The 27,033-nt window shown below is 38.8% G+C and overlaps 1 protein-coding gene across 10 annotated transcripts in view; it reads left to right on the top strand.

The window, feature by feature from the left end:
* Positions 1-27,033, top strand: part of dlgap2a (discs, large (Drosophila) homolog-associated protein 2a) — a 961,527-nt gene that overhangs the window by 790,578 nt on the left and 143,916 nt on the right. For 9 of the 10 annotated variants that reach the window (XM_072560917.1, XM_072560918.1, XM_072560915.1 and 6 more), the window contains one exon: positions 18,253-19,322. In XM_072560917.1, coding sequence (XP_072417018.1) covers positions 18,253-19,322 — 1,070 coding nt within the window. Of the gene's footprint in view, positions 1-10,419; positions 10,607-18,252; positions 19,323-27,033 lie in introns of all 10 variants that reach the window. The other variant, XM_072560925.1, reaches the window with a different exon arrangement.

Genomic DNA, 27,033 nt, shown 5'->3' with positions numbered 1-27,033 from the left:
CTATAATGGACCGAGAGATTTAAAGAGGGAATGTTAGCTGGAAGAACAATCACTAATGATGTAATGACTAAAATATGGGGTGTACAAAGTACCAGAATTGAAGGAGCAGAGATCTCAAATATTACAGGATTGCAGGTGAACTCAGAGATAGGATGGAAAGACATAAAGTAATTTGAAAACAAGGGTGTCAATGACAACCCTTTATATAACTAAATTCCTTCACTTTGTCTTTTGGTCATGATGGATAAACCAATGGCATTAGTTTTTATTTCCTATGTAATTTATCAATACTTCACATCAATTTGATAATTTCTGCAAGATTTAAATTTTTGTCTCCGTTGTGTTGTAAGGAAATGAACTACAGTTATTGTAATATCTCTGGTATCATCTCTTGTATTCTTTTTCTGACCTTGATATCCTTCTTAATGGTAAGATGCCTAAAATGTACATGATAGGCTAAATGTTGCTGGAATGAAACAACTCATTTAATTGTGAGCATTTCTGTTTGAATTTTTTTTGCCTACAAACTTGCTGTAAGTACAGGAAATTAGAGATTTCAATAGAAAATGGGATAAATGTGTATCTCCTTAACTAATGTGTTCAAATAATTGAGAAATGAATAAAGGAAAGACTGAAAAGAAGCATCAAAGTGAGTGAAATCAATATCAAATCTATCATTAAGAGAGAAGGAAAGAAATATTGGATTGTCAGAGACAGCAGACACAGATAGGGAAATAAAAAAAAGACATCTTAAAAATTTGAAATTCGCATTCTGAAGATATGAGACTCTATATGCCTGACTTTCTGAACAAGAGAGGTTGATTGGCAGTCATTAACAATTGTTGAAAGGTCACTTATGCTATTAATTACTTCATTTAAATTCCTGTGCTGAGTTTAATAGGCAATTACTGTGCTAATGTGACAACCTCATGAAAGTCACAGTGCTGCTAAGCTTGAACATGCTTTTTTTTATGAAGCTAACAGTAGAATGGTGGAAACTGTTAAGCAACTTGTGGTGATTCACAATTTACAGGGTAACTCTTGCTCATTAATAACAGTATATGTTATTCATAGACCTTATTTTGCTCGCAAAATGTGGTCTGTTATTTTATCTGCTGCCTAACCAATTATATGGAAGTAAAAATCGACGATTCCTTCTTGGACACATAGCTGATAGTATGCGTACAGTGTGAACCTAAACCAGCAGGTCTGTGTCCCATCTGAAATTGAGTTTTGAGCCTTATTGTAACAATAAGAGCAGTCTAACTCTAAACGTACATGAGGTTTGTCATAATTATTGCAACACAATGCTCCACTTTGGGCTTTCTGCCTCAGGTGATCCTTGTACATCCTGAAGGGAGGAATAAGAATGGAAGCAATGGGAGGATTGATCACAAGCCAACAGTGGCTTTCAGCAATGCAGTGGAGCTAGAAAGAGCTTTTTATTTTCTCTTCGCTCCACTTAGCAACTTGTGTTTTCATGGCTGATGATTGCGAGCTGCACTAATTATACCTAAACCTCAGTAAATCAGGTTGGCCTAAAGGCTGGTTAAATTTGCTGAGAAATCCTTATATACAGCCATGATGTCTTTTGTTAGTATTCACAAGTTACCTAATTTAATGCAGCTTCCAGAGATGTCTGAAAATTGTCTAAGGTGAATATGGAGTGGGAGAAGGCTGTCAGAGGAGGGGAGGATGGCATAGAAAATCAGGTGCTATCAAGCCAGTGCCATGCCAATCACTTATGCACTAAGGCTGATGTTTTACCAGTGGCAAAGAGGCACCCACACATCCGTGGGCCATTGCTAGTTAAACAGTTGTGAGGCATTCCCAGCTTACATGATGAGGGGAAACCTAATGCTGTGTTGTCAGCTAGGGTCAAGTCCCTCCTGTTTAGGCAATCTGTGTCCAACCTGCATATCACAACCACATTTCAACTGTTGAGGAGTTCGAGTTTGAGAGTCTGGGATTAAGTGAAAGAATGTGTGATAAATCTCTATTACACCCAATGGCGGAGAAACAGCAACTCACTAGAAAAGTGAAGAGGAGCATGCACTACAACATTATCAATATTAAACGGCAAATAGGTTTTGTGTCTTCTACCCAGAGAATTGTTCACGACTTGTCTGTTGAGTTTAGGTATTGTGCAGAGAGAACAGACAGTTAATCTGTCAGTTAGGAACTATTAACATTTAGCAATGGAGACATAGGATTTCTTTTCTTAATATGTTGACATATTAAAATATGATTAAAGGGGTTTTTTTGTATTTTAAAATGTATCCTATTAAATGAAATGGAATGAAGATTGTCAACAAAATAATCTTTTGGCTACGCTTGAACACAGCTCAAATAATATTTATTGTATAAGTTTATAAAAAGATGAAACCTTTGAAAAATAAAAAATGAATTCTCCATCTCCTCTGACAGTCTTTTGAGCAACTACTGACCGCAGTATTCCTGAATGACAGATTTGCCTTTCAGCACATGGATCCTTCACATGTTCTTTGTCCTCACAAGTTCATATGTATGTGTAAAACATTAACTCCAATATTTCCATACAATTTTAGCTCTTAAATTCAGAGAGTATAATTCAACTACCATTAAATTGTTACTGACTTTAATCCAAATTATTTTCAGATTCTTTTATCATTTTCTTATACATTCTCTGTGTCTCTTTCTCACTTGTCCCCTGATGCCTGTAATTAAAGATATATTTGGCAGGGATCAGGTAATTTATTTTCAGCTGATGGTGGGAGTATTGTATTTTATAGAAATCTGGCATCCAAAGCAACAGCCTTTGAAGTGTGATTATTATTGATGCTACCCATTCAAAGCTTTCAAGAGCATATCAATGGTACTCCGATAATACCCTCTCCCACAAGTTTTCACAGGATGTAGATACTTTTCCTAAATTATTGTGTTCAGACACCTCTCTGAATTATCCAGGTATCAATATCCTCTACATAGTTTCTTTCAGACACCAAGTGTGCCAAATGCACCATCACTGTTCCCAAAGTTCAACTGCTGCAAGTGTCCTTATTTCCACAAAACAAAATTAAAGATGCTTCTGGTCTTCAGCAACTCACACATAATTCTCTCATGTCAGCTCCACCCACAAAATATAGCTGACACCAACAGTACACTGGCCAAACCTCAGGCAAGTCACAGACTTCCACCAATTCTCCACTTAATCCTCACAGTGATCAGACTTCTGATCCAATCACAGGATCTTTCCCAGACTCCACCTAACACATATTCCTTGAGGGTAAGTGTGCTGCTATCACCCAAGGTGTTGAACAGACCACCCATGTTCTTATATAACTGTGCAGAGTTTGCATGAATGAGATGTGTGCAATAGAAGGCATTTCAGCCCTCACCATGATTTGTTCACACTTTTCAATTCATAAAGAAACACTGTAGTGGCTCACTTGGGATAAACATATTGTTCGACAAACTGCCTGCATTTTTATTATTGCTTTTAAACGTGGACATAAAATCCACAGAGTGCAGATTTCAAAAAAGTATTTCACAATTTATCTTTTTCATGTTCCAGCTTTTCTTTAGTCTCCTGCTACCTACATTCCGAGTTAGCTTGGAGAGTCAGCAGTGAGTCTGGCAGATCTCTGCAGCACATAATGCCTGTGATTCAGTCAGGAGAGGAGGAACATCTTGCAGTTCTACTCAATGCATTTAAAAAGGAAAACCATAGCTCCATAAACATATCTATTCTGTTTTAATTACTTAAAACTAAAGTTCATATCAGGTTTTGAATTAAATGCAGAAATAACAACAATTTTGTTATCAATGTCAAAAGCACTCGTCGTGTCCCTTTTACAAATATTTAGCATCTTATTGTTAAACTTTATCTGCATTTCCCTGCTAATGGCAAAGTAGTTTCATGATTGTCACTAAAGACAAAACATTTGAATTTATACAGCACCACACACAATCACTAGACAACCCAAAGCAAATTACAACCAATTAAGTATTTTTTGAAGTGCAGTTACTTGTACATTGGGAACATAGCAGCAAATTTCCACTCTAAGATTAGAATATGCTTTCGTGATGATCACTGAGGGATAAATATCGCTCAACACACCAAGGAAACGCCCCACCGTTTCTTCAAAATAGTGCCATGGAATCTTATTTGTCCAGTTGAGAGGGTATGGCCCAAAAGAAGGCATTTCCAACAGTGCAATAGTCCCTTAGCACTGCATTGAAATGTCAGCCATGATTATAGTGCTCAAGTCCTGGATTGTACCAGCTGACCCACAACTGACATTGCAATGGTAACATTGAGCAACCAAATTCTGATGAAGGTAAAAATGTTTGCCTTTGTTTATCAAATTATCATGCTTTAAACCAATTATCAATTGGTGCTAACTTTCCTTTCACGGTGTTGCATTTTAATCTACATGTATTGATTTCTACTAAAATCACGAATTTTGCTTTCTAGTCATTTCATATTTACTCATCTGTCTGCTGAGCACATGGTATTCTACAGCTAAAATGGAGAGATCATGTCACAAGACAAATGAGGAGAAATAAGCCTTTCAATGAGATTTAGGCTGATATGATCATTCTTAGCTCCACTTTCCTATTTTTTTTTCCCCTGTAACCCTTGATTCCTTTGCAGATTAAAATCTGTATATCTCAACCTGCAATATACTCAGTGATCCAGATTCTGCAGCCCTCTGTAGGAAAGAATTCCACAGACTCACCATCCTTTGAGAGAAGAAATTCCTCCTCACCTCTGTCCTAAATGGACAATACAGTTCTCTGAGATTATGACCTTTGGTTCTAGACTCTACTATAAAGGCAGACAATCCCTCAGTATCCACCTGTGAAGCCCCTAAGAAATGTCTGTTTCACTAAGGTTTCCTCTCATTCTTCTAAATTCCAATGAGTACAGGCCTAACCTATGCAAAGTTTGCGCCGAATAAATTCCCGTCATACCCAGGTTCACCCAATTGAATCTTAGAATCATAAAATCCTTACAGTGAAGAAGCAGACCATTTGACCCATCAAGCCCACACCAATCCTCTGAAGACCATCCCACCCAGACGTATCCCAGCCCACCCCATCTCCGTAACTCTGCATTTCCTATAGCTAATCCACCTAGTCTGTGCATCCTTGGATATCTTCTCTGTATTGCCTCCAATGCTAATAAATCATTCCTTAGAAAATAGCAGCTGAATTCTTCACAGTACTCTTGATTTGGCTAACTAGTACCTTATATAGATTTAATAAGCCTCCTTTTCCTTTGAAATAAAGGCTAATATTCCATTTCCTTTCCCTATTACTTACTAAACTTGTAAGCTATACTTTTTTTGTGATTTATGCACAAAAAATCTCAAATCCCTCTGCTTTCTTTTTTTGGAATGCTCTTAAAGTTTTCTACCACAAAGACTGATGAATTTATTGAATTCCACAATCATTTCCTGGTTCCCCATTATTATTTTGCCAGTTTAATTTTCTAAGCGGCCCATATTCACTTTAGCCTCTTTCTTGTTTATATATTGTCACACCTGGGCAGCACGGTGGCACAGATGGGCGGCACGGTGGCACAGTGGTTAGCACTGCAGCCTCACAGCGCCAGAGACCCGGGTTCAATTCCCGCCTCAGGCGACCGACTGTGTGGAGTTTGCACATTCTCCCCGTTTCTGCATGGGTTTCCTCCGGGTGCTCCGGTTTCCTCCCACAGTCCAAAGATGTGCAGGTCAGGTGAATTGGCCATGCTAAATTGCCCGTAGTGTTAAGTAAGGGGTAGATGTAGGGGTATGGGTGGGTTGCGCTTCGGCGGGGCGGTGTGGACTTGTTGGGCCGAAGGGCCTGTTTCCACACTGTAAGTAATCTAATCTAATCTAACACCTCATTGGGTTAGTGCACTGGAAATCAATGCCCACTATAACTAGCATTGTCACAAAACTGAAGATTTTATCAAAGTACACAAGTTAATAAAATGCATGGACTAGGTTTCTGTATTTATCAAGAATGACTATGTATTATAAATAAATAAATTCTAGTTACAGGTAAACAGCAAATATCTGTTGACATTTTACTCTACTAGTTAAAACTCAAACCCACTTAATAAAACTTGCCCTTCGCACACATACTGACAGTACAGACAGTCAAAATAAAAATTTGATGTTATGGATGAACAGAAAACTGGGAAGTCCTGTCCAGAGTCCACTGAGATAACTGTTTTGCAATCAGGACTTGCTGCACTTCAATCACACTTCTCCAGATCCTTTCATTTCCTTGCAGGAGGCACAAAGTGGCCGCTTCATAAATGGCAAAATTTCTTAGTTAATGGTTAAAATCCACAACTTACAGCCACTAATGAGGGAAAATAAATTGGGTTTTTTCAGGTTTTAGTTTTGTTTTACTTCAGAGAGAGATATCACCTCCCTTTCAGAATTCTAGAGGCTTCTGCACATACTATTCACACCTACAAGATGTTCTACTCCCTGGGAGCCAGATAGTTGACAAGTGGAAAGTCTTTGTCATTGACAACTGATCACCATCTCACAGACCAATTGGCTGATTGTTGCCAGCCAAATCAAAATTTTGCACATCTCGTTGTGCCAGTTTGGCTACAATTAACTTTCCCACAGTAGGTGGGCAAACCAGTAGTATAAACACCACTTGCAACAAGTGTTGGCAACCCTGATTTGTTAAAGTTCAGCAAGCTTTTCCACAATCCTTGCTTTTATTAAAGCAGTCCTTTTCCAATTTCAGTCCACAATCAAAGGTACAGACAATTTGAGAAACAGTTTGTAGAATACTTAAATGTTTGCTGTCAGTTTTGATATTACTTGCTGATTTGTCTCCATGTTTATTTTCTCTTTATTTTCTTTTTGGTCATTTTTAGGTTTTCCAATCCTCTGCTTTACCACTAATCTTTTATATTATTTGTATTTTCTTTTAATTTGCTACTATTTTTAACTTCCTTGGTTTCTTCCCTTTGTAGAAAGCCTTTGTCCTCACTGGGATTTATCTTTGTTGTGAATTTTGAACTATTTTCTTAAATGTCTGCCATTGTTCCTCAACTATCTATTCTGCTAAACTCCATTCCTAATCCAGTTCAGCCAAATCTGCCCTGTTCTCGGTGTTATTTTGTAACAAGCAACAATGTCACAAATATCAATCTCTAACAGGCTACAAAGAGGTGAGTTGCACAGCTTCAGAACTGTGAACACTCCTTTCAACGGGGGTGCTGCTGGGACAGAAGGGATATGGAAACAGGAACTGGAGACCCAGCCTATCAACCAAAGGCATAACAGACTACCATATAGCTAAGGCTGTACCATCTGAGGACAAATTTGCTCATTCCTAAATATAGATTTGTGTCAATGAAATGTTTAAGGAAGAGAAAAGTTAGCTGTGGTTGGCTGTTTCTGACATTTTGTTTGAAGCAATGTTGCCTAATAGTAAGTACAACATGTTTTATTTTAAAAACTGATTTATTTTATTTTTAGATGATAATTTTAGATAATATACAGTAATCAAGTACTTCCATTATTATTATTTTAGACAAGAAAAACATGGCACAGATTATAATTTTTAAAACACTTAATGAATTTTGGAAAAAATCATATCTTTATTTTATAAAGTATACAAAACTGTTCAGAATTGAATGTTCTTCTTTAAGCATCACAAGAAAGGTAGAAAAATAAGAAGTAGAAATGTATTGAATGAACTATTCTGTGAAGAGTATGAGGCTCAAGAGTGAATGGAATCCAATAAGTTATGTCAGAAAAGAAAGCTTAACAATGAAGAAGCAATTAGCCAAGCTACTAATTGTGATTTTTACTGCAAGGCGCGTCAAAGACATATTGACAAAAAGGAATCAAAAACCCAGGGGAATAGCTGAAGCCTGCAATGTAGGGCACAATGAAGATTTTTTTTAAAATTATGTAACGGTTATTTATATGAAGGTTGGTCTTCAAAACCCTGAAGATAGAGAGTTTAGCAGTGAAAGAATGAGATAAGAGTGGAAGATGGAATGTTTAAATTTCACAGTGTCAATTCAGGGTGGAAAGAGTGGAAGCTAAATTGCACAGGACTTGAAAACAATTGCAGGAATCAGCTTGCCTGACAATCTCATGCTTAATTGATTGAATTGCAGGCAGTGCGCCAACTTCATGCTGCCTGTTAATTACAATTATTGCAGAAGCAGCCAATGATAGCTGTGCTGCTCATTAGCTACCCACATGAGGCAGGGGACTCAATATTGTAAATTCTTAACACCACTCAAATCTAACCAGCACAGCTTAAAGTTAGCCTGATGAAAAGGTGCAGTTTAGCTGCAGTAGGTCATAGCGTAATAGAGTCATAGAGATATACAGCATGGAAACAGACCCTTCGGTCCAACCTGTCCATGCCGACCAGATAGCCCAACCCAATCTAGTCCCACCTGCCAGCACCCGGCCCATATCCCTCCAAACCCTTCCTATTCATATACCCATCCACATGCCTCTTAAATGTTGTAATTGTACCAGACTCCACCACGTCCTCTGGCATCTCATTCCATACACGTACCATGCTCTGTGTGAAAAAGAGCCTCTTAGGTCTCTTTTATATCTTTCCCATCTCACCCTAAACCTATGCTCTCTAGTTCTGGACTCCCCAACCTTAGGGAAAAGACTTTGCCTATTTATCCTATCCATGCCCCACATAATTTTGTAAACCTCTATAAGGTTACCCCTCAGCCTCCGATGCTGCAGGGAAAACAACTCCAGCCTGTTCAGCCTCTCCGCATAGCTCAAATCCTCCAACCCTGGCAACACCCTTGTAAATCTTTTCTGAACCCTTTCAAGTTTCACAACATCTTTCCGAAGGAAGGAGACCAGAATTGTACGCAATATTCCAACAGTGGCCTAACCAATGTCCTGTACAGCCTCAACATGACCTCCCAACTCCTGTACTCAATACTCTGACCAATAAAGGAAAGCATAACAAACGCCTTCTTCACTACCCTATCTATCTGCAACTCCACTTTCAAGGAGCTATGAACCTGCACTCCAAGGTCTCTTTGTTCAGCAACACTCCCTAGGACCTTACCATTAAGTGTATAAGTCCTGCTAAGATTTGCTTTCCCAAACTGCAGCACCTCGCATTTATCTGAATTAAACTCCATCTGCTACTTCTCAGCCCATTGGCCCATCTGGTCCAGATCCTGTTGTAATCTGAGGGACTTATGTAAATGACAAAAAGTAGAGGACCCAGCACTGATTCCTGTGGCACTCCACTGGTCACAGGCCTCCAGTCTGAAATACAACCCTCCACCACCACCCTCTGTCTTCTGTCTTCTACCTTTGAGCCAGTTCTGTATCCAAATGGCTAGTTCTCCCTGTATTCTGTGAGATCTAACCTTGCTAATCAGTCTCCCATGAGGAACCTTGTCGAACGCCTTACTGAAGTCCATATAGATCACATCTACTGCTCTGCCCTCATCAATCTTCTTTGTTACTTCTTCAAAAAACTCAATCATATTTGTGAGACATGATTTCCCATGCACAAAGCCATGTTGACTATCCCTAATCAGTCCTTGCCTTTCCAAATACATGTACATCCTGTCCCTCAGGATTCCCTCCAACAACTTGCCCACCACTGGCAGTCAAGCAAGAAATGAACTTGACCTGGGAAAAGATGAAGAATTATACAACGTGTGGGAAATACTGTTCAAAGTCTTCATACATGCATTGAAAGAAGAAACGCAAAGTAGGAGAGATGTCCTGCAAAAATGGGATGTCTGGAGACCTCACCGAAGGTAGTGAAAGCAGATAGTTCTGAAGGTCAACACCAGACATCCAGTCCTGAGGATATAGCAATATACCAGCAATTCAATAACCTCTCAAAAGTGCTCAATGCCAGTCAATACATTTTAAAATATCATATTCCCGAAGGAATACCAATAGCCTCAGATCAGACAACAGTCAATTGACCACACTCCTATCTCTCATCTACTAATGTAATCCATCAATCAGGATACATACCTAAAGTTCATATCTTCCATCGCACCCTCACAGACTAAACATGGCTTGAAACCTGCCAATAACAATTCATCATTTGCACATACTATTCAACAATGGTAATCATATTACGCAAACAGATTGTTCAACACACACTATTACAATTCCTTCTCTCTCACAGGACAAGACAACACAAATCCAGAGACAGCAAGAGCTAAATGCACCCTTGAATGACCTGACAACCTTGGAAGAAAGGGCTATTAACAGAACCGCAAATTAGGAGGCAGAGATTAGCAATGGTGCCGATGAAGATGACAGTATCCTCATACTTAAGTTCCTTTCATTCCACAATTACTTCTGAATTGCATATTGTAGATGGTCGAAGCATGCGGTACTTTACCTTCCTGCACCACAAGCTTACCCTCTGCCTTTCTCCTTTCAGATGCGCAAGAACTGGCTAAACAAATAAAAAGAAAATGCTGATGAAGATACAGCACTGTCAGTTGATTTTACACTCACAATCAACAGCTTAGATACTGAAAATACAAATAACTTAGAGTACTGCAATTGAGGCAGTTTCTGTATGCAATGAGACACTGGACATGAGTGGATTACAATCAAGGCAAAGGGTATGGATAACATAGGTGCCAGCTCACCAGAATGTGAGGTTATGCAAGAGTTTTTGAAACAAGAATTCAGATAAAGACATTGATGAGAACACTGATAAGAATGCACATCAAAATTCTTGCTCAGTTATGAAACCTGCCAGAAACCCTATGTTTAGTATAAAGAAAGTGGAACAATCGGGAACCAACCTGGCACAAGATTTAGTGGAAAGCTTGTGGCCCATACTTTCTGGTATGGACGTGGTGTCCAACTGCATTAGTCCACTTGAGGAGTCATTCATGAAGCGACACCTGAAGCTGGTGTTCCAGCTTCCACCCTAGTACAATGACTTCATTCAGAAATATGTGTTGCAGTAGAAGCTCAGAACAAAGTTACACAAGATCAGTGTTGCCATACAAGGTCAGATTCTTGCCATTTTGGTTGTGAATACCAGTATTCAGAAGGTCTTGTAGAATGTCACAGCAATTTAGCAAACTCTCTTTTCCTGAGGCGTTGCCCCAGGAGGATAAAAGTGGCTCTAAACCTGGCAGACAATAGTGTTTAAAAAAACCTACTGATCTCAGAAGGTCAGCATGTCAGCATCTGTCCACCCACCTCTGAGACTCTGACAGTGCCCTTGCTGTTGCCTGTCAACTAATTAACTCAAACTGCTGTCACCCGTATTGAGATGGTGCAGAATGAAAACAAGAAAACATACAGGGAAAACTGGCAGTAAGGAAATGCATTAATGTGATCAGTTAACATGTATATATAAATATGACATAATTTAACTTAGTTTGCATTGGTTTGGTGTGTTTTTCTCATGGTGGCTTTTACTTTGCATTGATGCCAGTATGACATCGTGACCACCAGTAGCAAGAGAAAGATAAGGAGCTTCAGAGTCTTAGTGAATGTGGAATTTGGGCTGCTCACAACATGCACAAAGTGAAGAAACAAAAATACTGCCAAGGTGGCCAACTCTCTTCCTCTATGTCCCTTTTCCCACAGCTGGTTCAGCCTAGACTCTGTTCATTCTCCAAGTCATTTCATGTTACATGGAGAATGGCTACTAGTGCCCGCTGATTTTTCACAACTTGAAACAACTACAGAAAGCAAAGGCTGATAGATTTGTACAAATCATCAGAAGAAATTAACCAACAAGTAACCTATAGATAGTAGATGATTCCAAAATCGCACTGGGTAACCGTTCCTTCATGTTGCTGATGCATCTCCATCTATGCAGCTTTCACAGAAGGCATCAGGTAGAATGCAGAGCTCTAAAATGGCAGCATTTCTGGAAAATGCATCATGAGTTTTTTGGTTCTGCATATGTCTGAAGGATGCTAACTGTACTCACAGTAATGCCATTATCAGTATGGCATCTGGCACAAATCATGGCAGAAGTGAATACATGACATTAGAAGCTATCTAGGACCATATTGCCTAGTTTGCATTTAGGAAAAAGCAGACAAAAACCTGTGGACAGGCTACTTGCTCAACTATCCTGGATCTGTCTGTTATATTCCACAAGTTACTGGGGATCGGGGAGCTGTTAGACATCCTGCCCACCTTTAGGCATATCAAGGTCCTTAAAATAGCTAATTAAAGAGCCAATTAAGAGCCCCATAATACCACTGCTGGAATTTTACATAGGGGATCACTGACAGCATTAGGTGTTAGGGCAGGACATCTTGTGTCCTTTGAAAGGTCTTCTTCCAGTTCATATTCCCCCAGGGGCTCCTTGACCTGTAGTCCCAACAGTATTATCTTATCTTACCAGACATTGATGTGATTTCCAAATAACTGGCCTTCTAGTCAAGGGGCTGGAAATCATAAAGCAATCAACATTGCTGCAACATTATTTTGTTACAGGGAAGCTATGAGGATGATGAGCAAGCTCCCTTCCCAACTTTTTCACCAGAGTGAAATCACAGTTTCTCATAAATTTCAACCCACTGTGTTAAAAAAACATATTTGAAGCTTGGTGGCTCAAAGGAAAAATAAATCTGAAGCACCCTGATGCTAATAGTATCACTAAAATAAAGTATGAATGCAGTGGAGATTAAGAAGAAGAGTATTGCTGAGAGTGCTGTTCAATTAAGAGATTAGTTTGACTCTTGACCCTTGACAAAACGTTCATGAGCAACATTGACATAGCATGTCACAGCATCGCGAAACATTTAATAGAATAGCAATGTCAGGTCTTAGTTTATATAAAGATGTTAAGTGTAATTAGTCTAATGCATTTCCTGCTAACGTATAACTAAAATCTGTAGAGATAATCAGTTATGACATTGGCCTTGTGACCACTGTCACAATATGAAAATCATGCTGACATATTTGCAACACAAATCTGTGTTACAAAATATTTTTGGGTTGTGTTGTGCAATTATCAGAAGCTTTTGTAAACAATAACTTGAGTGCATCTAGTGCCATTACTTTAGTAAGATGTCTCAAAGGCGCTTCACTGACAGATTCGTTAGTGTGATGATTTGAATAATGCTGTTAATTATGTTTCACATAATGCCATTATGTAATGACAATATATGAGGTGTGTAAATAAGAGTGCTATCATTTATGTTTGTGCATTAATAATCCAGAGATCTGTATCAATAATCCAATGCCCACATAAAATCCATAAATTTTAAAATGTGGATAATTTTTTAGCAGGTTGTGTTGTGTCAGTTTTGGCTAAATTCAAACTCTGTTGCTAAATGTAAAGGGGCTTTGTGGTGAACTATGCACTCTACCCCAATCAATGGCCCACCGAATTGTTGAAGATGCACTTTAGGTTTAGGTTTAGGTTACATACTATAAAAGTATTTGCAATCTTATCTTAACAAGAAACAAAAATGATTCAAATACACTCTCATATATTTCAGTCAATCTTATGGTATGAGTTATTTTTTTCATTATGGTTCAACTTTCAGAAGGCTAAGTGGAGGAGAAAGAAAGTGCAACAAACCCACTTTTTAAATTATAAACCATTTCTTGTAAGCAGCCTGGTCAATAAAACCAACTGTGCTATTTTTGTGTATTTTTAAAATTCCAGTTCCCTGCCATTTCTCAGGTTTACTTAGTAACTTATTCATAACAATATTACATGTTATCTTGTCCTTTAAATACAAATCAGTCTTTCTACCTCTCTATTCACAATACAGTAAAATTAAACCTTTCAAAGACACTCAAAATTGACCCCTGTAGTCCCTAATCAGGCTCTCAGAATAACCAATCCCAAATTTTGTGAATAATCAATTCTCAACACTGGTTTGTAGCTTAACCAAAAAACATAGCAATTTATTAACAATACAACAACTTTAGTACAGCAAACTTAATCTTATTGGTCTTTGCTATAATTCCAAAATCCTGTCATCTTCTACATTAACACAAAAATCAGAACCACAAACAAACACAGCTAAGGGATAAATAGAAGAAAATTACAGAACTAGCCAGATTACATCAGTAGTTTTCATGATGTGTTGTTCCTCAGGCATAAATGATAGTTTCTTGGTTAGTTTTCTGAAGATGTCAATCAGGGTCACCTTTACGGTTCACTCAAATAAAAGCAGTAATGCTTATAATTTATTTCTCTATCTCTCATCTTCTAAAAGCTGATAAGTACGGTTATACAGAGAGCTTTGAAATCATGCTGTAGCATCAACAGCTGGATTCCTTATCATACAAAACACGGTCCAAAACGAAATTCAAATTCTGACCACACCCCAGCAGATTGCCTGTCTCCTCCACGAGATCCTATTACCATTCAACATCTGCCATCTTCTTGAGCATAAGGCTTTTTCCTGACATGCTGGGACAAATTCCCAGATACTGACCTCGTTAATAGCTAAATTCTGCTATCTGTTTAAACATAACGCTCTTTCCTGTTGATGAGGCATCTGCAGAACGTTTTGATCAGAAACCAACCTCCAATTAACTTCCGGGTGTAGCCACAATAATGAATGAAAGCTTGTTTAGTCTGTTTTCCTTCTAACACAAGCTGTTACCTACAATCTAAAAGCCATCTTTAGCTCACAGTTTCCAGTTAACAGCTCCAACCAAAATTAATAAAATAAAATAAAAATAATTTTTAAAATGAGTAAGGGTTCTAACACACTATCGCAACTAGCATGTTGATATGCCAGTCTGAATTACCTTGGGTTGTGGGTTTCTATGTAGATACTAAGGCTGCCTGCCTTTAATTACATTACTGTATTTATTATTATCAAGACTGCTCTCTCATTAGAATGGTGGCTTAATCTGAGGGTCAGTCATGATGACCAGTACAGAAAATGAACCTGTGCTGTTGGCATCACTCTGCATTACAAACCAGCCATTCAGCCAACTGAGCTAACTGACACCCTAATATGTGCACATAGTAGTCTGACAAATACAGTTGTCTTGTGTAGTATAAGTATGAAATCTAGACTGTTATATTCTAAGTGATTTAAGAGTCACATAGAACACAGAACATTTAGAAATGCCTCCATTACATCCCTATTTACTTTATGTTTAGCTGAGGTGAACATGTTGTAGAATTGGCATAAAAGTCAGGTGATGCCAGGTGCACTATTACATGTGGTTACAGGAGAATGAAAATGCACATTTTGTAAAAAAATAAAATTTGTTTAGATGTATTGAGGTATAGGAGCATATAGAAGGATGAGAATATGAATCTTACTATCACATGGAATGGTCGAAGAGATTAGGTAGTACAGATGTATGTAAATGGCAAAATCATTATAGGGATGCTCTCTCATTAATGGGAGATGACTGGTGGTGAGTTAGACAAGGGGAGAGGTTGAGAATCTCCATGATAGCCTCAGCCAGTGCAGGAGCTGAACCCATACTGTTAGTTTCACTCTATATTATAAACCAGTTGTCAAGCCAATTGAGTTAACTGACCAAGAGGATGGTCGAGCTCAAAGGGATATGGAGATGTGAATGGGCAAAGCCTTAGATGAGTTTGAAAATGAGAATGAGGAGAATTTTAATTTCAAGATGTTATTTGACCGGATGACAGCGTATGTCATTGAATACGGGGTGATAGGGGAGTAAGACTTGCTGTGAGTTAAGACACAAGCAGCTGAGTTTTAGATGATCTGAACTTCATATAAGGTAGAATGTGGGAGACGAACCAAGAGTATATTTGAATAGTTAAGTCAGGAGGTAATGAAGGCATGCATGAAATTATAAGAATTCTGTAATAAGAATAATTACAGGGGTAGTCTATATAGCTTCTTGAGCTCATTTAATTATTTTATGGCTGATCTTTTACTTGAACTTAATTTTCCTGCCTACTCCCTATTTTCCCATGTACCCATGCCCTAATTTCTTGATTCACTGACAGACCAAAAAATTGTCTATCTCAACCTTTACGTATATTCAGTCTTGGAACATTGAGAACCCTCTGGGGTAGATACTTCCAAAAATGTTGATTGAAGACATTGCTTCTCATCTCAGTCTGAAATGATCAACTTCTTATCCCTGGTCTGTGCTAGTTCTCCCAGCCTTGGGAAATAATCTCTGTGTCTATAATGTCAAGTCCTTTCAGAATTTTCAATGTTTCAATGTGATAACCACTGAATTCCTCTAAATTTCAGAGTATAGACCCAAATTTATACAGCCTCTGTTATCTGAGAACCCTCTATTCCTAGAAAATAATGTGTTGAACCTTAGTAAGGGTGCATACACATCTATCTAAATAAATATCAACACCTATTAAAAAGATAGTTTGCTTCTCTATTATTAGAAAAGCAAATATCATCAAACTTCCCCTCAATATAGTATAACTGCCATATATTTGCTGACTGATCTAGTTGTCTGTAACTCTTTTCAACTTCTTTATGTATTCTTCATACACTCCTTACACTCTTACTAAGCTTTGTATGACTGGCAAGCATAAATACACAACTCATGGTCTCTTCATCTAAGTCATCAATATAAATTGTAAGTAGCCAAGGTCCCAGCACTGAACCTTGCAATACTCTATTGGTTACAGATTGCTAATTTAAATGTCACATTTACCTCTGCTTCTTGTCCCTTAATTAGTCCTCTATCCACGCTAATATATTTCCTCAAGTTCCATTAACACTTTTCTTCTGGTTTGAAATTTATATGGTACTTTATCAAATGGCTTTTTTGGAAATCTAAGAACACTACTTCCCCAATTACAACCTCAAAAAACTCTAATATAGTTATCAAACATGATTTCCCTTTCATAGATCAACGTTGACTTTGTCTGATTCTACTATGATTTTCTTAACCAACACTAACTGGTCTGTAGATTTTCTTTCCCTTCCTTCTTGAGGGGCATCACAATATTTGTTCACTTCTAACCTGCTGAGACCATTCTAGAATCTAGGGAAATTTGGAAATTCGAAACAACTACATTCACGATCACTTTTAAACCTGAGAATGTCAACTGTAAGTTCCTGAAGTTTGTTAATCTTTCCTCCCTAACATTTCTCCAATAGTTTGTATTTGCTAATAATTAATCACCTAATCACGTAAGTGCTGCAGTCTTATCAGCTACTTACAGTGGCACAGTGGTTAGCATGCTGCCTCACAGCGCCAGAGACAGGGTTCATTTCACACCTCAGGCAAATGTCTGTGTGGAGTTTGCACATTCTCCCTGTGTTTGCGTGGGTTTCCTTCCACAGTCCAAAAATGTGTAGGTTAGGTGAATTGGCCATGTTAAATTGCCCGTAGTGTTAGGTGAAGTGGTAAATGTAGGAGAATGGGTCTGGGTGGGTTGCTCTTGAGAGGGTTGATGTGGACTTGTTGGGCTGAAGGGCCTGTTTCCACACTGTAAGTAATCTAACCTTTAGTCACCCTCTTTATCTGGTATGTAATTTGTATTTTCTACTGTGGAGAGGAACACAAGATATTTCTTTAATGTCCTTATCATTTTATGAATTTCTCTTGTCTTTGGCTATAAGAGACCAAGAATTATTTTAGCTGCTCTCTTCCCTTTTTATGATTGTAAAAGCTTGACAATTTAATTTTATATTCCAGGCCAGTGAATTTTCAATCTAATTTTTTCAATGTTTCTCAACATTTTAATTCTCCCTGGTGGAAGCTGATGCAGAACAGCACAGAGCAGTTGGGTTAAGTAGCCTGTTTCTGATCTGTGAAGTTCTTTGATATATTGTATGTTACCTAAACTAAAAAAAAGTTAAGATACAATAGCAGTATACTTAAATTTACAAATTCCAAGATGGTTAAATTTACAAATTCCAAGATAGTTAAATTCCATCTGCTAATAATTTTAGCTTGTGCTGCGGTTTTAGTTAAAATTACAGGCACATGGAACCTTCACTCCTACTTTCGTGATCCAAAAGATGCATCTATTTTGAGAGCTGGCATTTAGCGAGTTATGTTCACTTGGATATTTTTTGGTAACAAGTCATTTAATGTCTATTATGTATGGACAGTATTTTTATTGAAATAGATGAGACTTACCTCCCCATACTCCAATTAACTGATGAACTGCTGAAATAAAATCATGAATATAGATTCATTAATTTCTATTAAAGTATGATACTAAATCAATAGCTTTGTTGAGGTTGCATTGATTTATTTGCATCCACTGCTGTTTAAAAAATGCAAGACCATCAAATCCTTTAATGTTGTTTATAATAACTTCGTTTTTGTTGTCTTTTGTTGACAGACCAGCAGTTTTCATGGTCACCTTCACAGCACTTCAATGAAGACATATATTCTCCTTCGTCAAGGACCATGAAAGGATTAACTAGTAGCCGTACTCATCCCCAGCTCAGCTCAGCTCACACTTGTGGCCTGATGACTGATGACTGTGAGCATTCTCATGACCATATGCACCATGGCTTGGATTCTCGGCAGTCGTACTTGCTCAGCCCAACTGACAGCTGCCAAATGGACCATCACCGTTGTTCACCCAGAAGTTCTATACATTCTGAATGTATGATTCCAATGATGGTAGGGGAGCACATGTCCAGCAGTACCTTCCCAAGAATGCACTACACCTCACATTACGATTCCAGGGATGACTGTACCAGTGTCTCGCACACTGGCAGCAAAATTAATCGTATTCCAGCTAATCTGCTGGACCAATTCGAAAAACAATTGCCTCTGCACCGCGATGGCTTTCATACACTGCAGTACCAACGAACGTCCACTGCCACTGAGCAACGAAGTGAAAGTCCTGGCAGAATAAGACATCTTGTACATTCTGTCCAAAAGCTTTTCACTAAATCTCACTCTTTAGAAGGGGCTTCAAAAGGAAACCTGAATGGCACCAAAGGTGAAGGTCGGCATTCAGATGATTACCATCATTCCCACCATCCCAAACATGGCAAGAGGAGTAAAAGCAAAGAACGAAAGCCAGAGCCCAAGCATAAGTCTTCAATGTCGGCTTGGTGGAGCTCAGATGACAACTTAGATAGTGATAGCACTTACCGCACGGCAAGTGCGATGAGCAGACACCACATCGACCATATTTCTCAGTATTATCCAGAAAATCTTCAGGGGGCCTTCAGTGATCTCACTCTGAAGACTTCAAAAAGCAACAACGATGTTAAATGCTCTGCTTGTGAAGGATTACCCATGACACCTGAGGGGAAATTTATGAAAAGAAGCTCCTGGTCCACACTCACTGTAAGCCAAGCCAAGGAAGCTTATCGGAAGTCATCACTTAATCTGGAGAAACCTCTTGTCCATCAGGAAATAAAATCATCTCTGAGGCCATGTCATTACCTACAAGTAAGTGGTAGTCTTACTTTTAATTTGGGAGTACAATAGTCATTTCTGTATATTATTGATAGGAATTTACTGAATATAATGCAAGTTAAGAATTATTGCACCAAATCACATAACTACTGAACTGGAAGTGCAGTATGTTACATGTAATTAGAATTTTTATTGGCAAATTTCAGTTGCAATAATACATTGTGTGACCAATATTGAGATGCTGTGACTTTTAATTTTAATATCATGTAACAAACAAGTCAAACCGTGTAGTATAAAGAGATTGATAACTGCATTGTGAACACAGACAGGAACCTCGCACTGACACACTAACCAGTTCGTTGAAGGTAGCGCATGTAAGAAATTAGATTCCCAGATTTAACACAAGATACATTGGAAAATATTGGAATCTGATGTTGTCTGTTGGCACTTGCAGCAATCTGCATAATAAACAGCAAATTCTGTTAAACTATAAGAAGATTTAGCTGTATACTACCACCCCTTCTCCCCACCCAATGAAGTAACATCATCATTTTGTAACAAATGTGTACTTGAATGATGCCCTATAATTCACAAATGCTGGACTTCAATCAGCATGTTTCCTGAAGTATAATAATGTGAGTCGTGGATGGATATCACTCTTTAAGCATAATCAAACAAATGCCAGCTATGCAATGATAAGAATTCATCTTCTGTAATAAGTGTCATTTAAAAAGAAAACAGTGGCAGTGGAGGTTGGGAGAGACCTACAAAGTGAATCATCAGCTGCAAGTCCAAAAATGGAGAAGTGGGAGTCTAATTCAAAAGGAATTAACAGAAGGAGACGAACAATAACTGTAAGGGAAGAGGTCAGTTTTTGAAACCCTGGACATCTAAGATTGGAAAATCTTTCTGAGGTGTTCTGCATTGTAGGGCTGGGGTAGGTTACAAGGCTGGAATGACATATGAATGAGGATGCAACGGTTTCAATTTGATACCTTGTGGAACAGAGTTCCGGCAGAGAACCTTGTGGAACAGAGTTCCTCCAGGTGACTGGAGAACAACAAAGAACAATGTGTAAGTCCAAAGGTTTGTAGGGATTGGGTGATTGTGTGATTTGAAATCTGCAGATGACAAACAATTTATTGATTTTTTAATTAAACTGAACTAGGATTACTTCATTGTCCACAGGAACAAAATTGGGCAGTAGTCTTTTGAAACAGGCTAGGTTAGTAACTGAATATCACAGCCATGCTTCAAAGTAATCTCAGACTGTCCTAATAGAAAAGTCAGCTAATTACAAAAGTGGTCCAATCTCCCTGAATATGTTCCCTTGTGTTATGTAGCATCACATAGAATAATTTAATTGTTTGAAACAATATTTCTTTGGACGCTTATGCATTTATTTTTTTCCCTGAAACAAAACATGGTGTTTAGCCTTGAGAATTCTCCAGTTTCAACAACCAAGTAGTTTAACAAATCTCTAATGGAATTAGTAAACGTTCAGTAGCGATACTGTGAATAGTATCTTTGGGATGGCTTAGAGAAAGTGTTGACAAGGCTCTAGATGAAGAGGAGCAAACATAAGAACTTTCAATATTAGAATCAAAGAGTAGGCTAATGAAATTTGAGCCTACTCTACCATCGACCAGGATCCTGGTTGATTTTCTACTTCTGCTCCACTTTCCTGCACTGTTATCACATTTCTTGATTCCCTCGGTATCCAAGCGTCAACTGATATTTTATGACAAGTAGTCAAAAATTGAGTATCCACATCTATTTTGGACCTTCATGCTACACCCTGCAACTTATCAGATAATCCATAAGACCTCTCTTCCCCCTTTAGTAATAGTGGCTCAAAACTGTGACCAATGTCTGTTTCTTACAGCCTGAAGTTAAATCCATTTTTTTGGTCGGATACATCTGAGCAAGTAATGAGCATTCCACCGCTGTTCAGCTGTTTATACAAGCTTGTTTAACGTCAGTCAAACGTCCTTATAAAAAGGCATAAGTTTTTTTTTGTTTATTTGCATGGTCAATTCAAAGCAAGCACTAATAAGTTTGTAATTTTGTAGATTCATGAGAAAGCAGATGAGGCAGAGAAAACCACCATAGATATTTCAAGCTGTTGCATGTGTAAAAATCCCAAACAAAGTAAAAGAAAAATTCAAAGAACAAAAATACAATAACTTTCTAAAATTATCTTGTTTATTTGGCATTTTCAATTGTTTCTACCATATAGATTAGGATTGATTTAGGTGATTAAGTTGCAATGCTTGTCATCGAGTTCAGATATTGTATAAATATTATATTGCTTCACAGTCATGTGTCAGGAATGTGTTACTTCCATTTGCACCTCTGATGATTCACCTAATATGAACACAATGTCTGAGCCCTAGAGACAAGAAAGATTTTAGATTTTGTCCCTCAGTCTTTGCCATGCTTTGAAACATTAAGCCTAGGAGCAGGAATAGGTCGTTTGGCACGTTGTGTCTGCTGTGCCTTTCAATTTAGTCGTGCCTGATTTCCCACCTCAACGCCATATGCCCACACTCTCCCCATATCCCTTGATGTCTTTTATCTAAAAATCTATCAATTTCAGTTATGAATATACTCAATGACAGAGCTTCCACACTTCTCTGGAATGGTGAATTCCAAAATTCATCACCACTTCAGTGAAGAAATTTTGCCTCATCTCATAACTTATTATTAAATTATAACAGATATTACTAAATTGGAGAGGAACCTGGATAGGCTGGATGTTTTATCACTGGAACATAGGAGGTTAAATGGTCATACTTAAGGTTTCTCTAGAGGGAGTATTTTTAAGGTGAGAGGAGAAAGATTCAAAAAAGACATGAGGGGGAACTTTTTTACACAGAGAATGGTTCATGTGGAATAAATTTCCAGAGGAAGTGGTGGATGGGGGTGCAGTTACAACATTTAAAAGACATGTGGATAAGTACATGAGTAAGAAATATTTGGAGAGATCTGGGCCAAGTGCAGGCAGATGGGACTAGTTTTGTTTGGGATCCTGGTCAGCATGAGCTGGTTGGACTGAGACACCTGCTTTGTATTTCCCACTGGAATGTCCATTCATATGCAAACAATGCATTTGATCAGTCCTGCTCATATTTCTGATTACTGTATTGCATTGACAACCTCACTTAGAGTGAAACAATGAGGCGAAGAGGGCAACATCATTATCCTTAGTACCTGTCTATAATTTCTACCATTGCCCTGCAAAACCCACAGTGGTGTTTGTACGGTCCTTACCAACAATGCCATCTCTTCAACCTTGGCATCTTCTGTAGCCCCTCTACTTTTACTGTCTCTGTCAGTGATTATGCCACCTTGACATCCTACTTCTGGTTTCCTAGAACAATTAGAGGGGGTAGGCTGTGGAAATGATACATCTATTCTGTCAGAGGAGGGATTCTACTTAAAGGGAATTTGGCATGTTTCAGAAAAGCTCAGCAGTACTGTAATTATTGAGGCTGAAACCTCAATAATTGGAATTTGAGCTGAAGGTTTATAGTGAGATGAGCTCTCTGAAGGACAGAAACAAGAGTACAACCTCTTCAACAAGGCAGGAGCAGATGCAGGTGGCTGAGGAAGAACATGGGAGACAGAGCATCAGGAGGTCATGACTAGTGAGCAGCATAACATTTTCAAGTGCCCGATCCAAACTCTTACTTGAAATGCATTGTCATGCATAACACTCCACAAGTTAACATACAATGGAGCTCTACTCATTCCTCTCTCTCGAGATACTTCACATTCCCATCTGAACAACCAGTACATTCTCATACCCAGACCTTACAGTCACCCTTCACAAATGATGTGATTCTATCCTCTATACATAAGCAATCAAATCTCTTTGATTCATTACCGTGAAGGGGAAGAGAGCACTCAACTTGGTAAGATGCAGTGACAAGGATGGGAGGTCATGGAAAAATTATCTGACAGTGATACACATTATTAGCCCCTGGCAATGGCTGCCTACCATATTCATTGGAAGGTTTTATCCAAGAAGCTGCAGATGTTAGCAATGATCTGTTCCAAGAATTTGACCTTCAAGAGGCACTTCTGGTCAATCCTATGAGATGTCTTGGTGAGAGCGCATTTCGGTTATAGTGATTGCAACTCCCTGACCTTTACCATAGTCATGGAATGGGATAGGAGCAGACAGTATGGGAAAGTATTTAATTCAGGGAGGGAGAATTACAATGCTATTGGGCAGAAACTGGGGCACCTAAATTGGGAACAGATGTTCTCAGGGAAGTGCATAACAGAAATGTGGAGGTTGTTTAGCAGTTGCTGATAGTGCTGGATAGGTATGTCCCATTGAAGCAAGGAAGGGACGGTAGGTTGAAGGAACCTTGCGTGACAAGGGATGTGGAACATCTAGTCAAGAAGAAGAAGAAGGAAGCTTAAAGTTGAGCAGACAAGGATTAGGCAGGGCTTTAGAGGGTTACCAGGTGGCCAGGAAAGAACTGAAGACTGGACTTAGGAGAGCTAGAAGGGGGTTTGAAAAAGCTTTAGCGGGTAGAATTAAGGAAAACCCTCAGGCATTCTACACTCATCTGAGGAACAAGAAGATGGCCAGAGTAAGGGTACAACTGGTCAGTGATAATGCAGTGAAATTGTCCCTGGAGTCGGAGGAGTTAGGGGAGATCCTTAATGAATACTTTGCTTCAGTATTCAAAGCTGAGAGGGACCTTGATGTTTGTTAGCACAGCGTGAAACAGGCTGATATGCTCGAACAGATTGATGTTAAGAAGGAGGACATACTAAAATGTTTGAAAAACATAACGATAGATAAATCCACTGGGCCAGATGGGATATACCCAAGGTTGCTACAAGAAGCGAAAGATCTTTGCATCCTCACTGCTGACTGGAGTAGTGCCAGCTGATTGGAGGGTTGAAAATTTTATTCCCTTGTTCAACAAAAGGAATTGGGATAATCTTGGGAATTGCAGACCAATTAGTCTTTCATCTGTGGTGTGCAAATTATGGAAGAGGATTCTGAGAGACAAGATTTATGATTACCTGGAAAACCATAATTTGATGAGAGATAGTCAGCATGGCTTTGTGAGGGGCAGGTCATGCCTCACAGCCTTATTGAATTATTTGAGGATGTGACAAAACACATTGATGAAGGAGAGCAGTGGATGTGGTACACATGGGTTTTAGCAAGGCATTTGATAAGTTTCCCTATGGTAGACTTATTCAGAAAGTATGGAGGCATGGGATGCAGGGAAGCTTGGCTGGCTGGATACAGAAATGGCTGGTTCATAGAAGACAGAAGGTGATAGTAGATGTAAAGTATTCAGCCTGGAACTCGGTGACAATGGTTTTCCACTGGGGTCTGTTCTGATATTCTTTGTCATTTTTATAAATGATTTGGATGATTTGGATTAGTAAGTCTGGCGATGACACAAGGTTGGTAGAGAGATGGGTAATGTGGAGGTTGCAATGGGACATTGACCAAATGCAGAACTGGGCTGATAAGTTGCAGATGGATTTCAACCTGGAAATGGGTGAAGTGATTCTATTTAGAAGGTTGAATTTCAATACACAATACTGGGTTAAAGGCAGAATTCTTAGCAGTGTGGAGGAGCGGAGGGATCTTGGGGTCTAGGTCCATAGACCCCTTAAAGTTGTACCCAAGTTGATAGGGTTGTTAAGAAGGTATATGGTGTGTTGGCTTTCATTACCAGGGTGATTGAATTTAAGAGCCACGAGGTTATGCTGCAGTTCTATCGAGCCCTGGTTAGACCACACCTGGAATATTCTGTTCTGGTCGCCTCATTCTAGGAAGAATATGGAAGCTTTAAAGAGGGTGCAGAGGAGATTTACCAGAATGCTGTGTGAGGCATGTCTTATGAAGACAGGTTGAGGGAGCGAGGGCTTTTCTCATTGGAGTGAGCAAGGCTGAGAGGTGACTTGATAAAGGTGTACAAGATGATGAGAGGCGTAGATAGAGTAATTGGTCAGAGACTTTTTCCCAGGGCAGAAATGGCTATCACAAAGGAGCATAATTTTATGGTGATTGGAGGAAGGTTTAGGGGAGATGTTAGAGGTTAGTCCTTTACAAAGAGAGTGGTAGAATGCACTGCCAGCAATGGTAGTAGAGTCAGATACATTAGGGACATTTAAGCGAATCTTGGTTAGGCACATGGATGATAGTAAATTGAGGGGTATGTAGCTAGTTTGATCTTAAAGTAGGATTAAAGGTCGGCAAACATCAAGGGCAGAAGGGGCAGTACTGTGCCATACTATTCTATGTTTAGAGAGCTGAACTTCTTCCTAAGACCAAAAGACAGAGGAACATAAATAGTTCATTCAGTCCATCAAGTAGATCGAATATTGGAGATCTCTCCTCTTTCACACTGGATCTTAGTTCCATTCTTCACATCCTATGAAGGGAAATGTGTCCTGTGGAGAAGGCAACTGGAACTGTTGAGTATTACTGCTGCTGATGGAGTAGCTTGCAGTCCCATCAGCCCTTGATCCTCACCAGGTGGAGCTGTATAGGCTGCTGCCAAGTCATGCTGAAGACTGGCCAAAACTGAAAGTAACATTGAAAGTGAGTTCAACAGGTGACAAGCCATCCAAGAAATTTGCAATCCCCTGTAGAACAGTGAAAACTCTCTCTAAGAGAAGAAATAAATAGAACAACAATTTCTCACCCAGCTGGAGCTCTTCACTGTAACTGATCAAAGCCTCCCCAGCATGACCGTTTCACTGAAGACATTTTCCCATCAAGCGTTTGCCTTTTTCAAACTGCTGGGTTTCAGACATAATGGTGGACTCTTGCAATTTTGAAAAGGGAGGAATGTATCCACCAAATTACCACTATCTTTTTTACGTACTTCAGTTTTGCCCTAGATCCAGAGGTTTTCCTACTGTAATGATAACCCGCCTCTGGAAAAACCTGAACTGGATTGGATGATATGAGAACCTGACCTATCATATTTTGGTCATTCTCCAGTCCTTATGCTCCCGTACCTGCCACTTGAGGCCCAGTAAAATTCCACTCATAGCATAACAATCTCTTCAAATAACACTCATTGTCCATCATCTCAAATGACTTAAATATTTTATTGTCTCTTATCTTATTCATTGTCCAGTTTCACAAAAGCAGACCGCTGACCAGCTTTGAAAATGACATGTATTTTTTGTTCTCTCTGATAACATTCACTGACATTTTCAGAAGATACTCTCAAATTGCAGACTTTGTCCATTCTCACACAGTGTTTACCCTCTCTCTTTGGATTGAAATGCATTAAATGTAAAAATGCCTAATCTAGTCTGCTATGGTCATGTTATCGCTACCATGGGGCACACACCTTATAGGCAGAAATCTCAACATTCATTTCGATAAAGTCCTTCTGTTGAACACACTGGTGTGTTGTGCACTTGAAATATGATGTCAGAAGAGGCTCTGACCGAAATTAAAAGCTCAGTTGCAGAGCTGTGAACTGTCACTGGAAAAGAAAAGTTGCTACTTTTTTTATCACTGTTGGGAAGACAATGTTTCAAAATATATTCCACCCAAAAGTTCTCTGAAGAGCAGAAAAATACATGGCACAAATTTTCAAAGCTTTAAAGGTACTTTTTAAGCCCCAAGTGAACATTTACATGTGAATGCTATGTATTCAAAACCAGAGAACAAGTAAAGAAGAGTCCTCAGATCAATATTTAATATCATTTACTCAGTCTGCAGAAACTTGTAAATTTA

Source organism: Chiloscyllium punctatum, chromosome 3 (assembly GCF_047496795.1).
Source record: "Chiloscyllium punctatum isolate Juve2018m chromosome 3, sChiPun1.3, whole genome shotgun sequence".
Lineage (NCBI taxonomy): Eukaryota > Metazoa > Chordata > Chondrichthyes > Orectolobiformes > Hemiscylliidae > Chiloscyllium > Chiloscyllium punctatum.
Note: the sequence above shows the minus strand (reverse complement) of the source record. Positions and strands in the feature narration are given on the sequence as shown.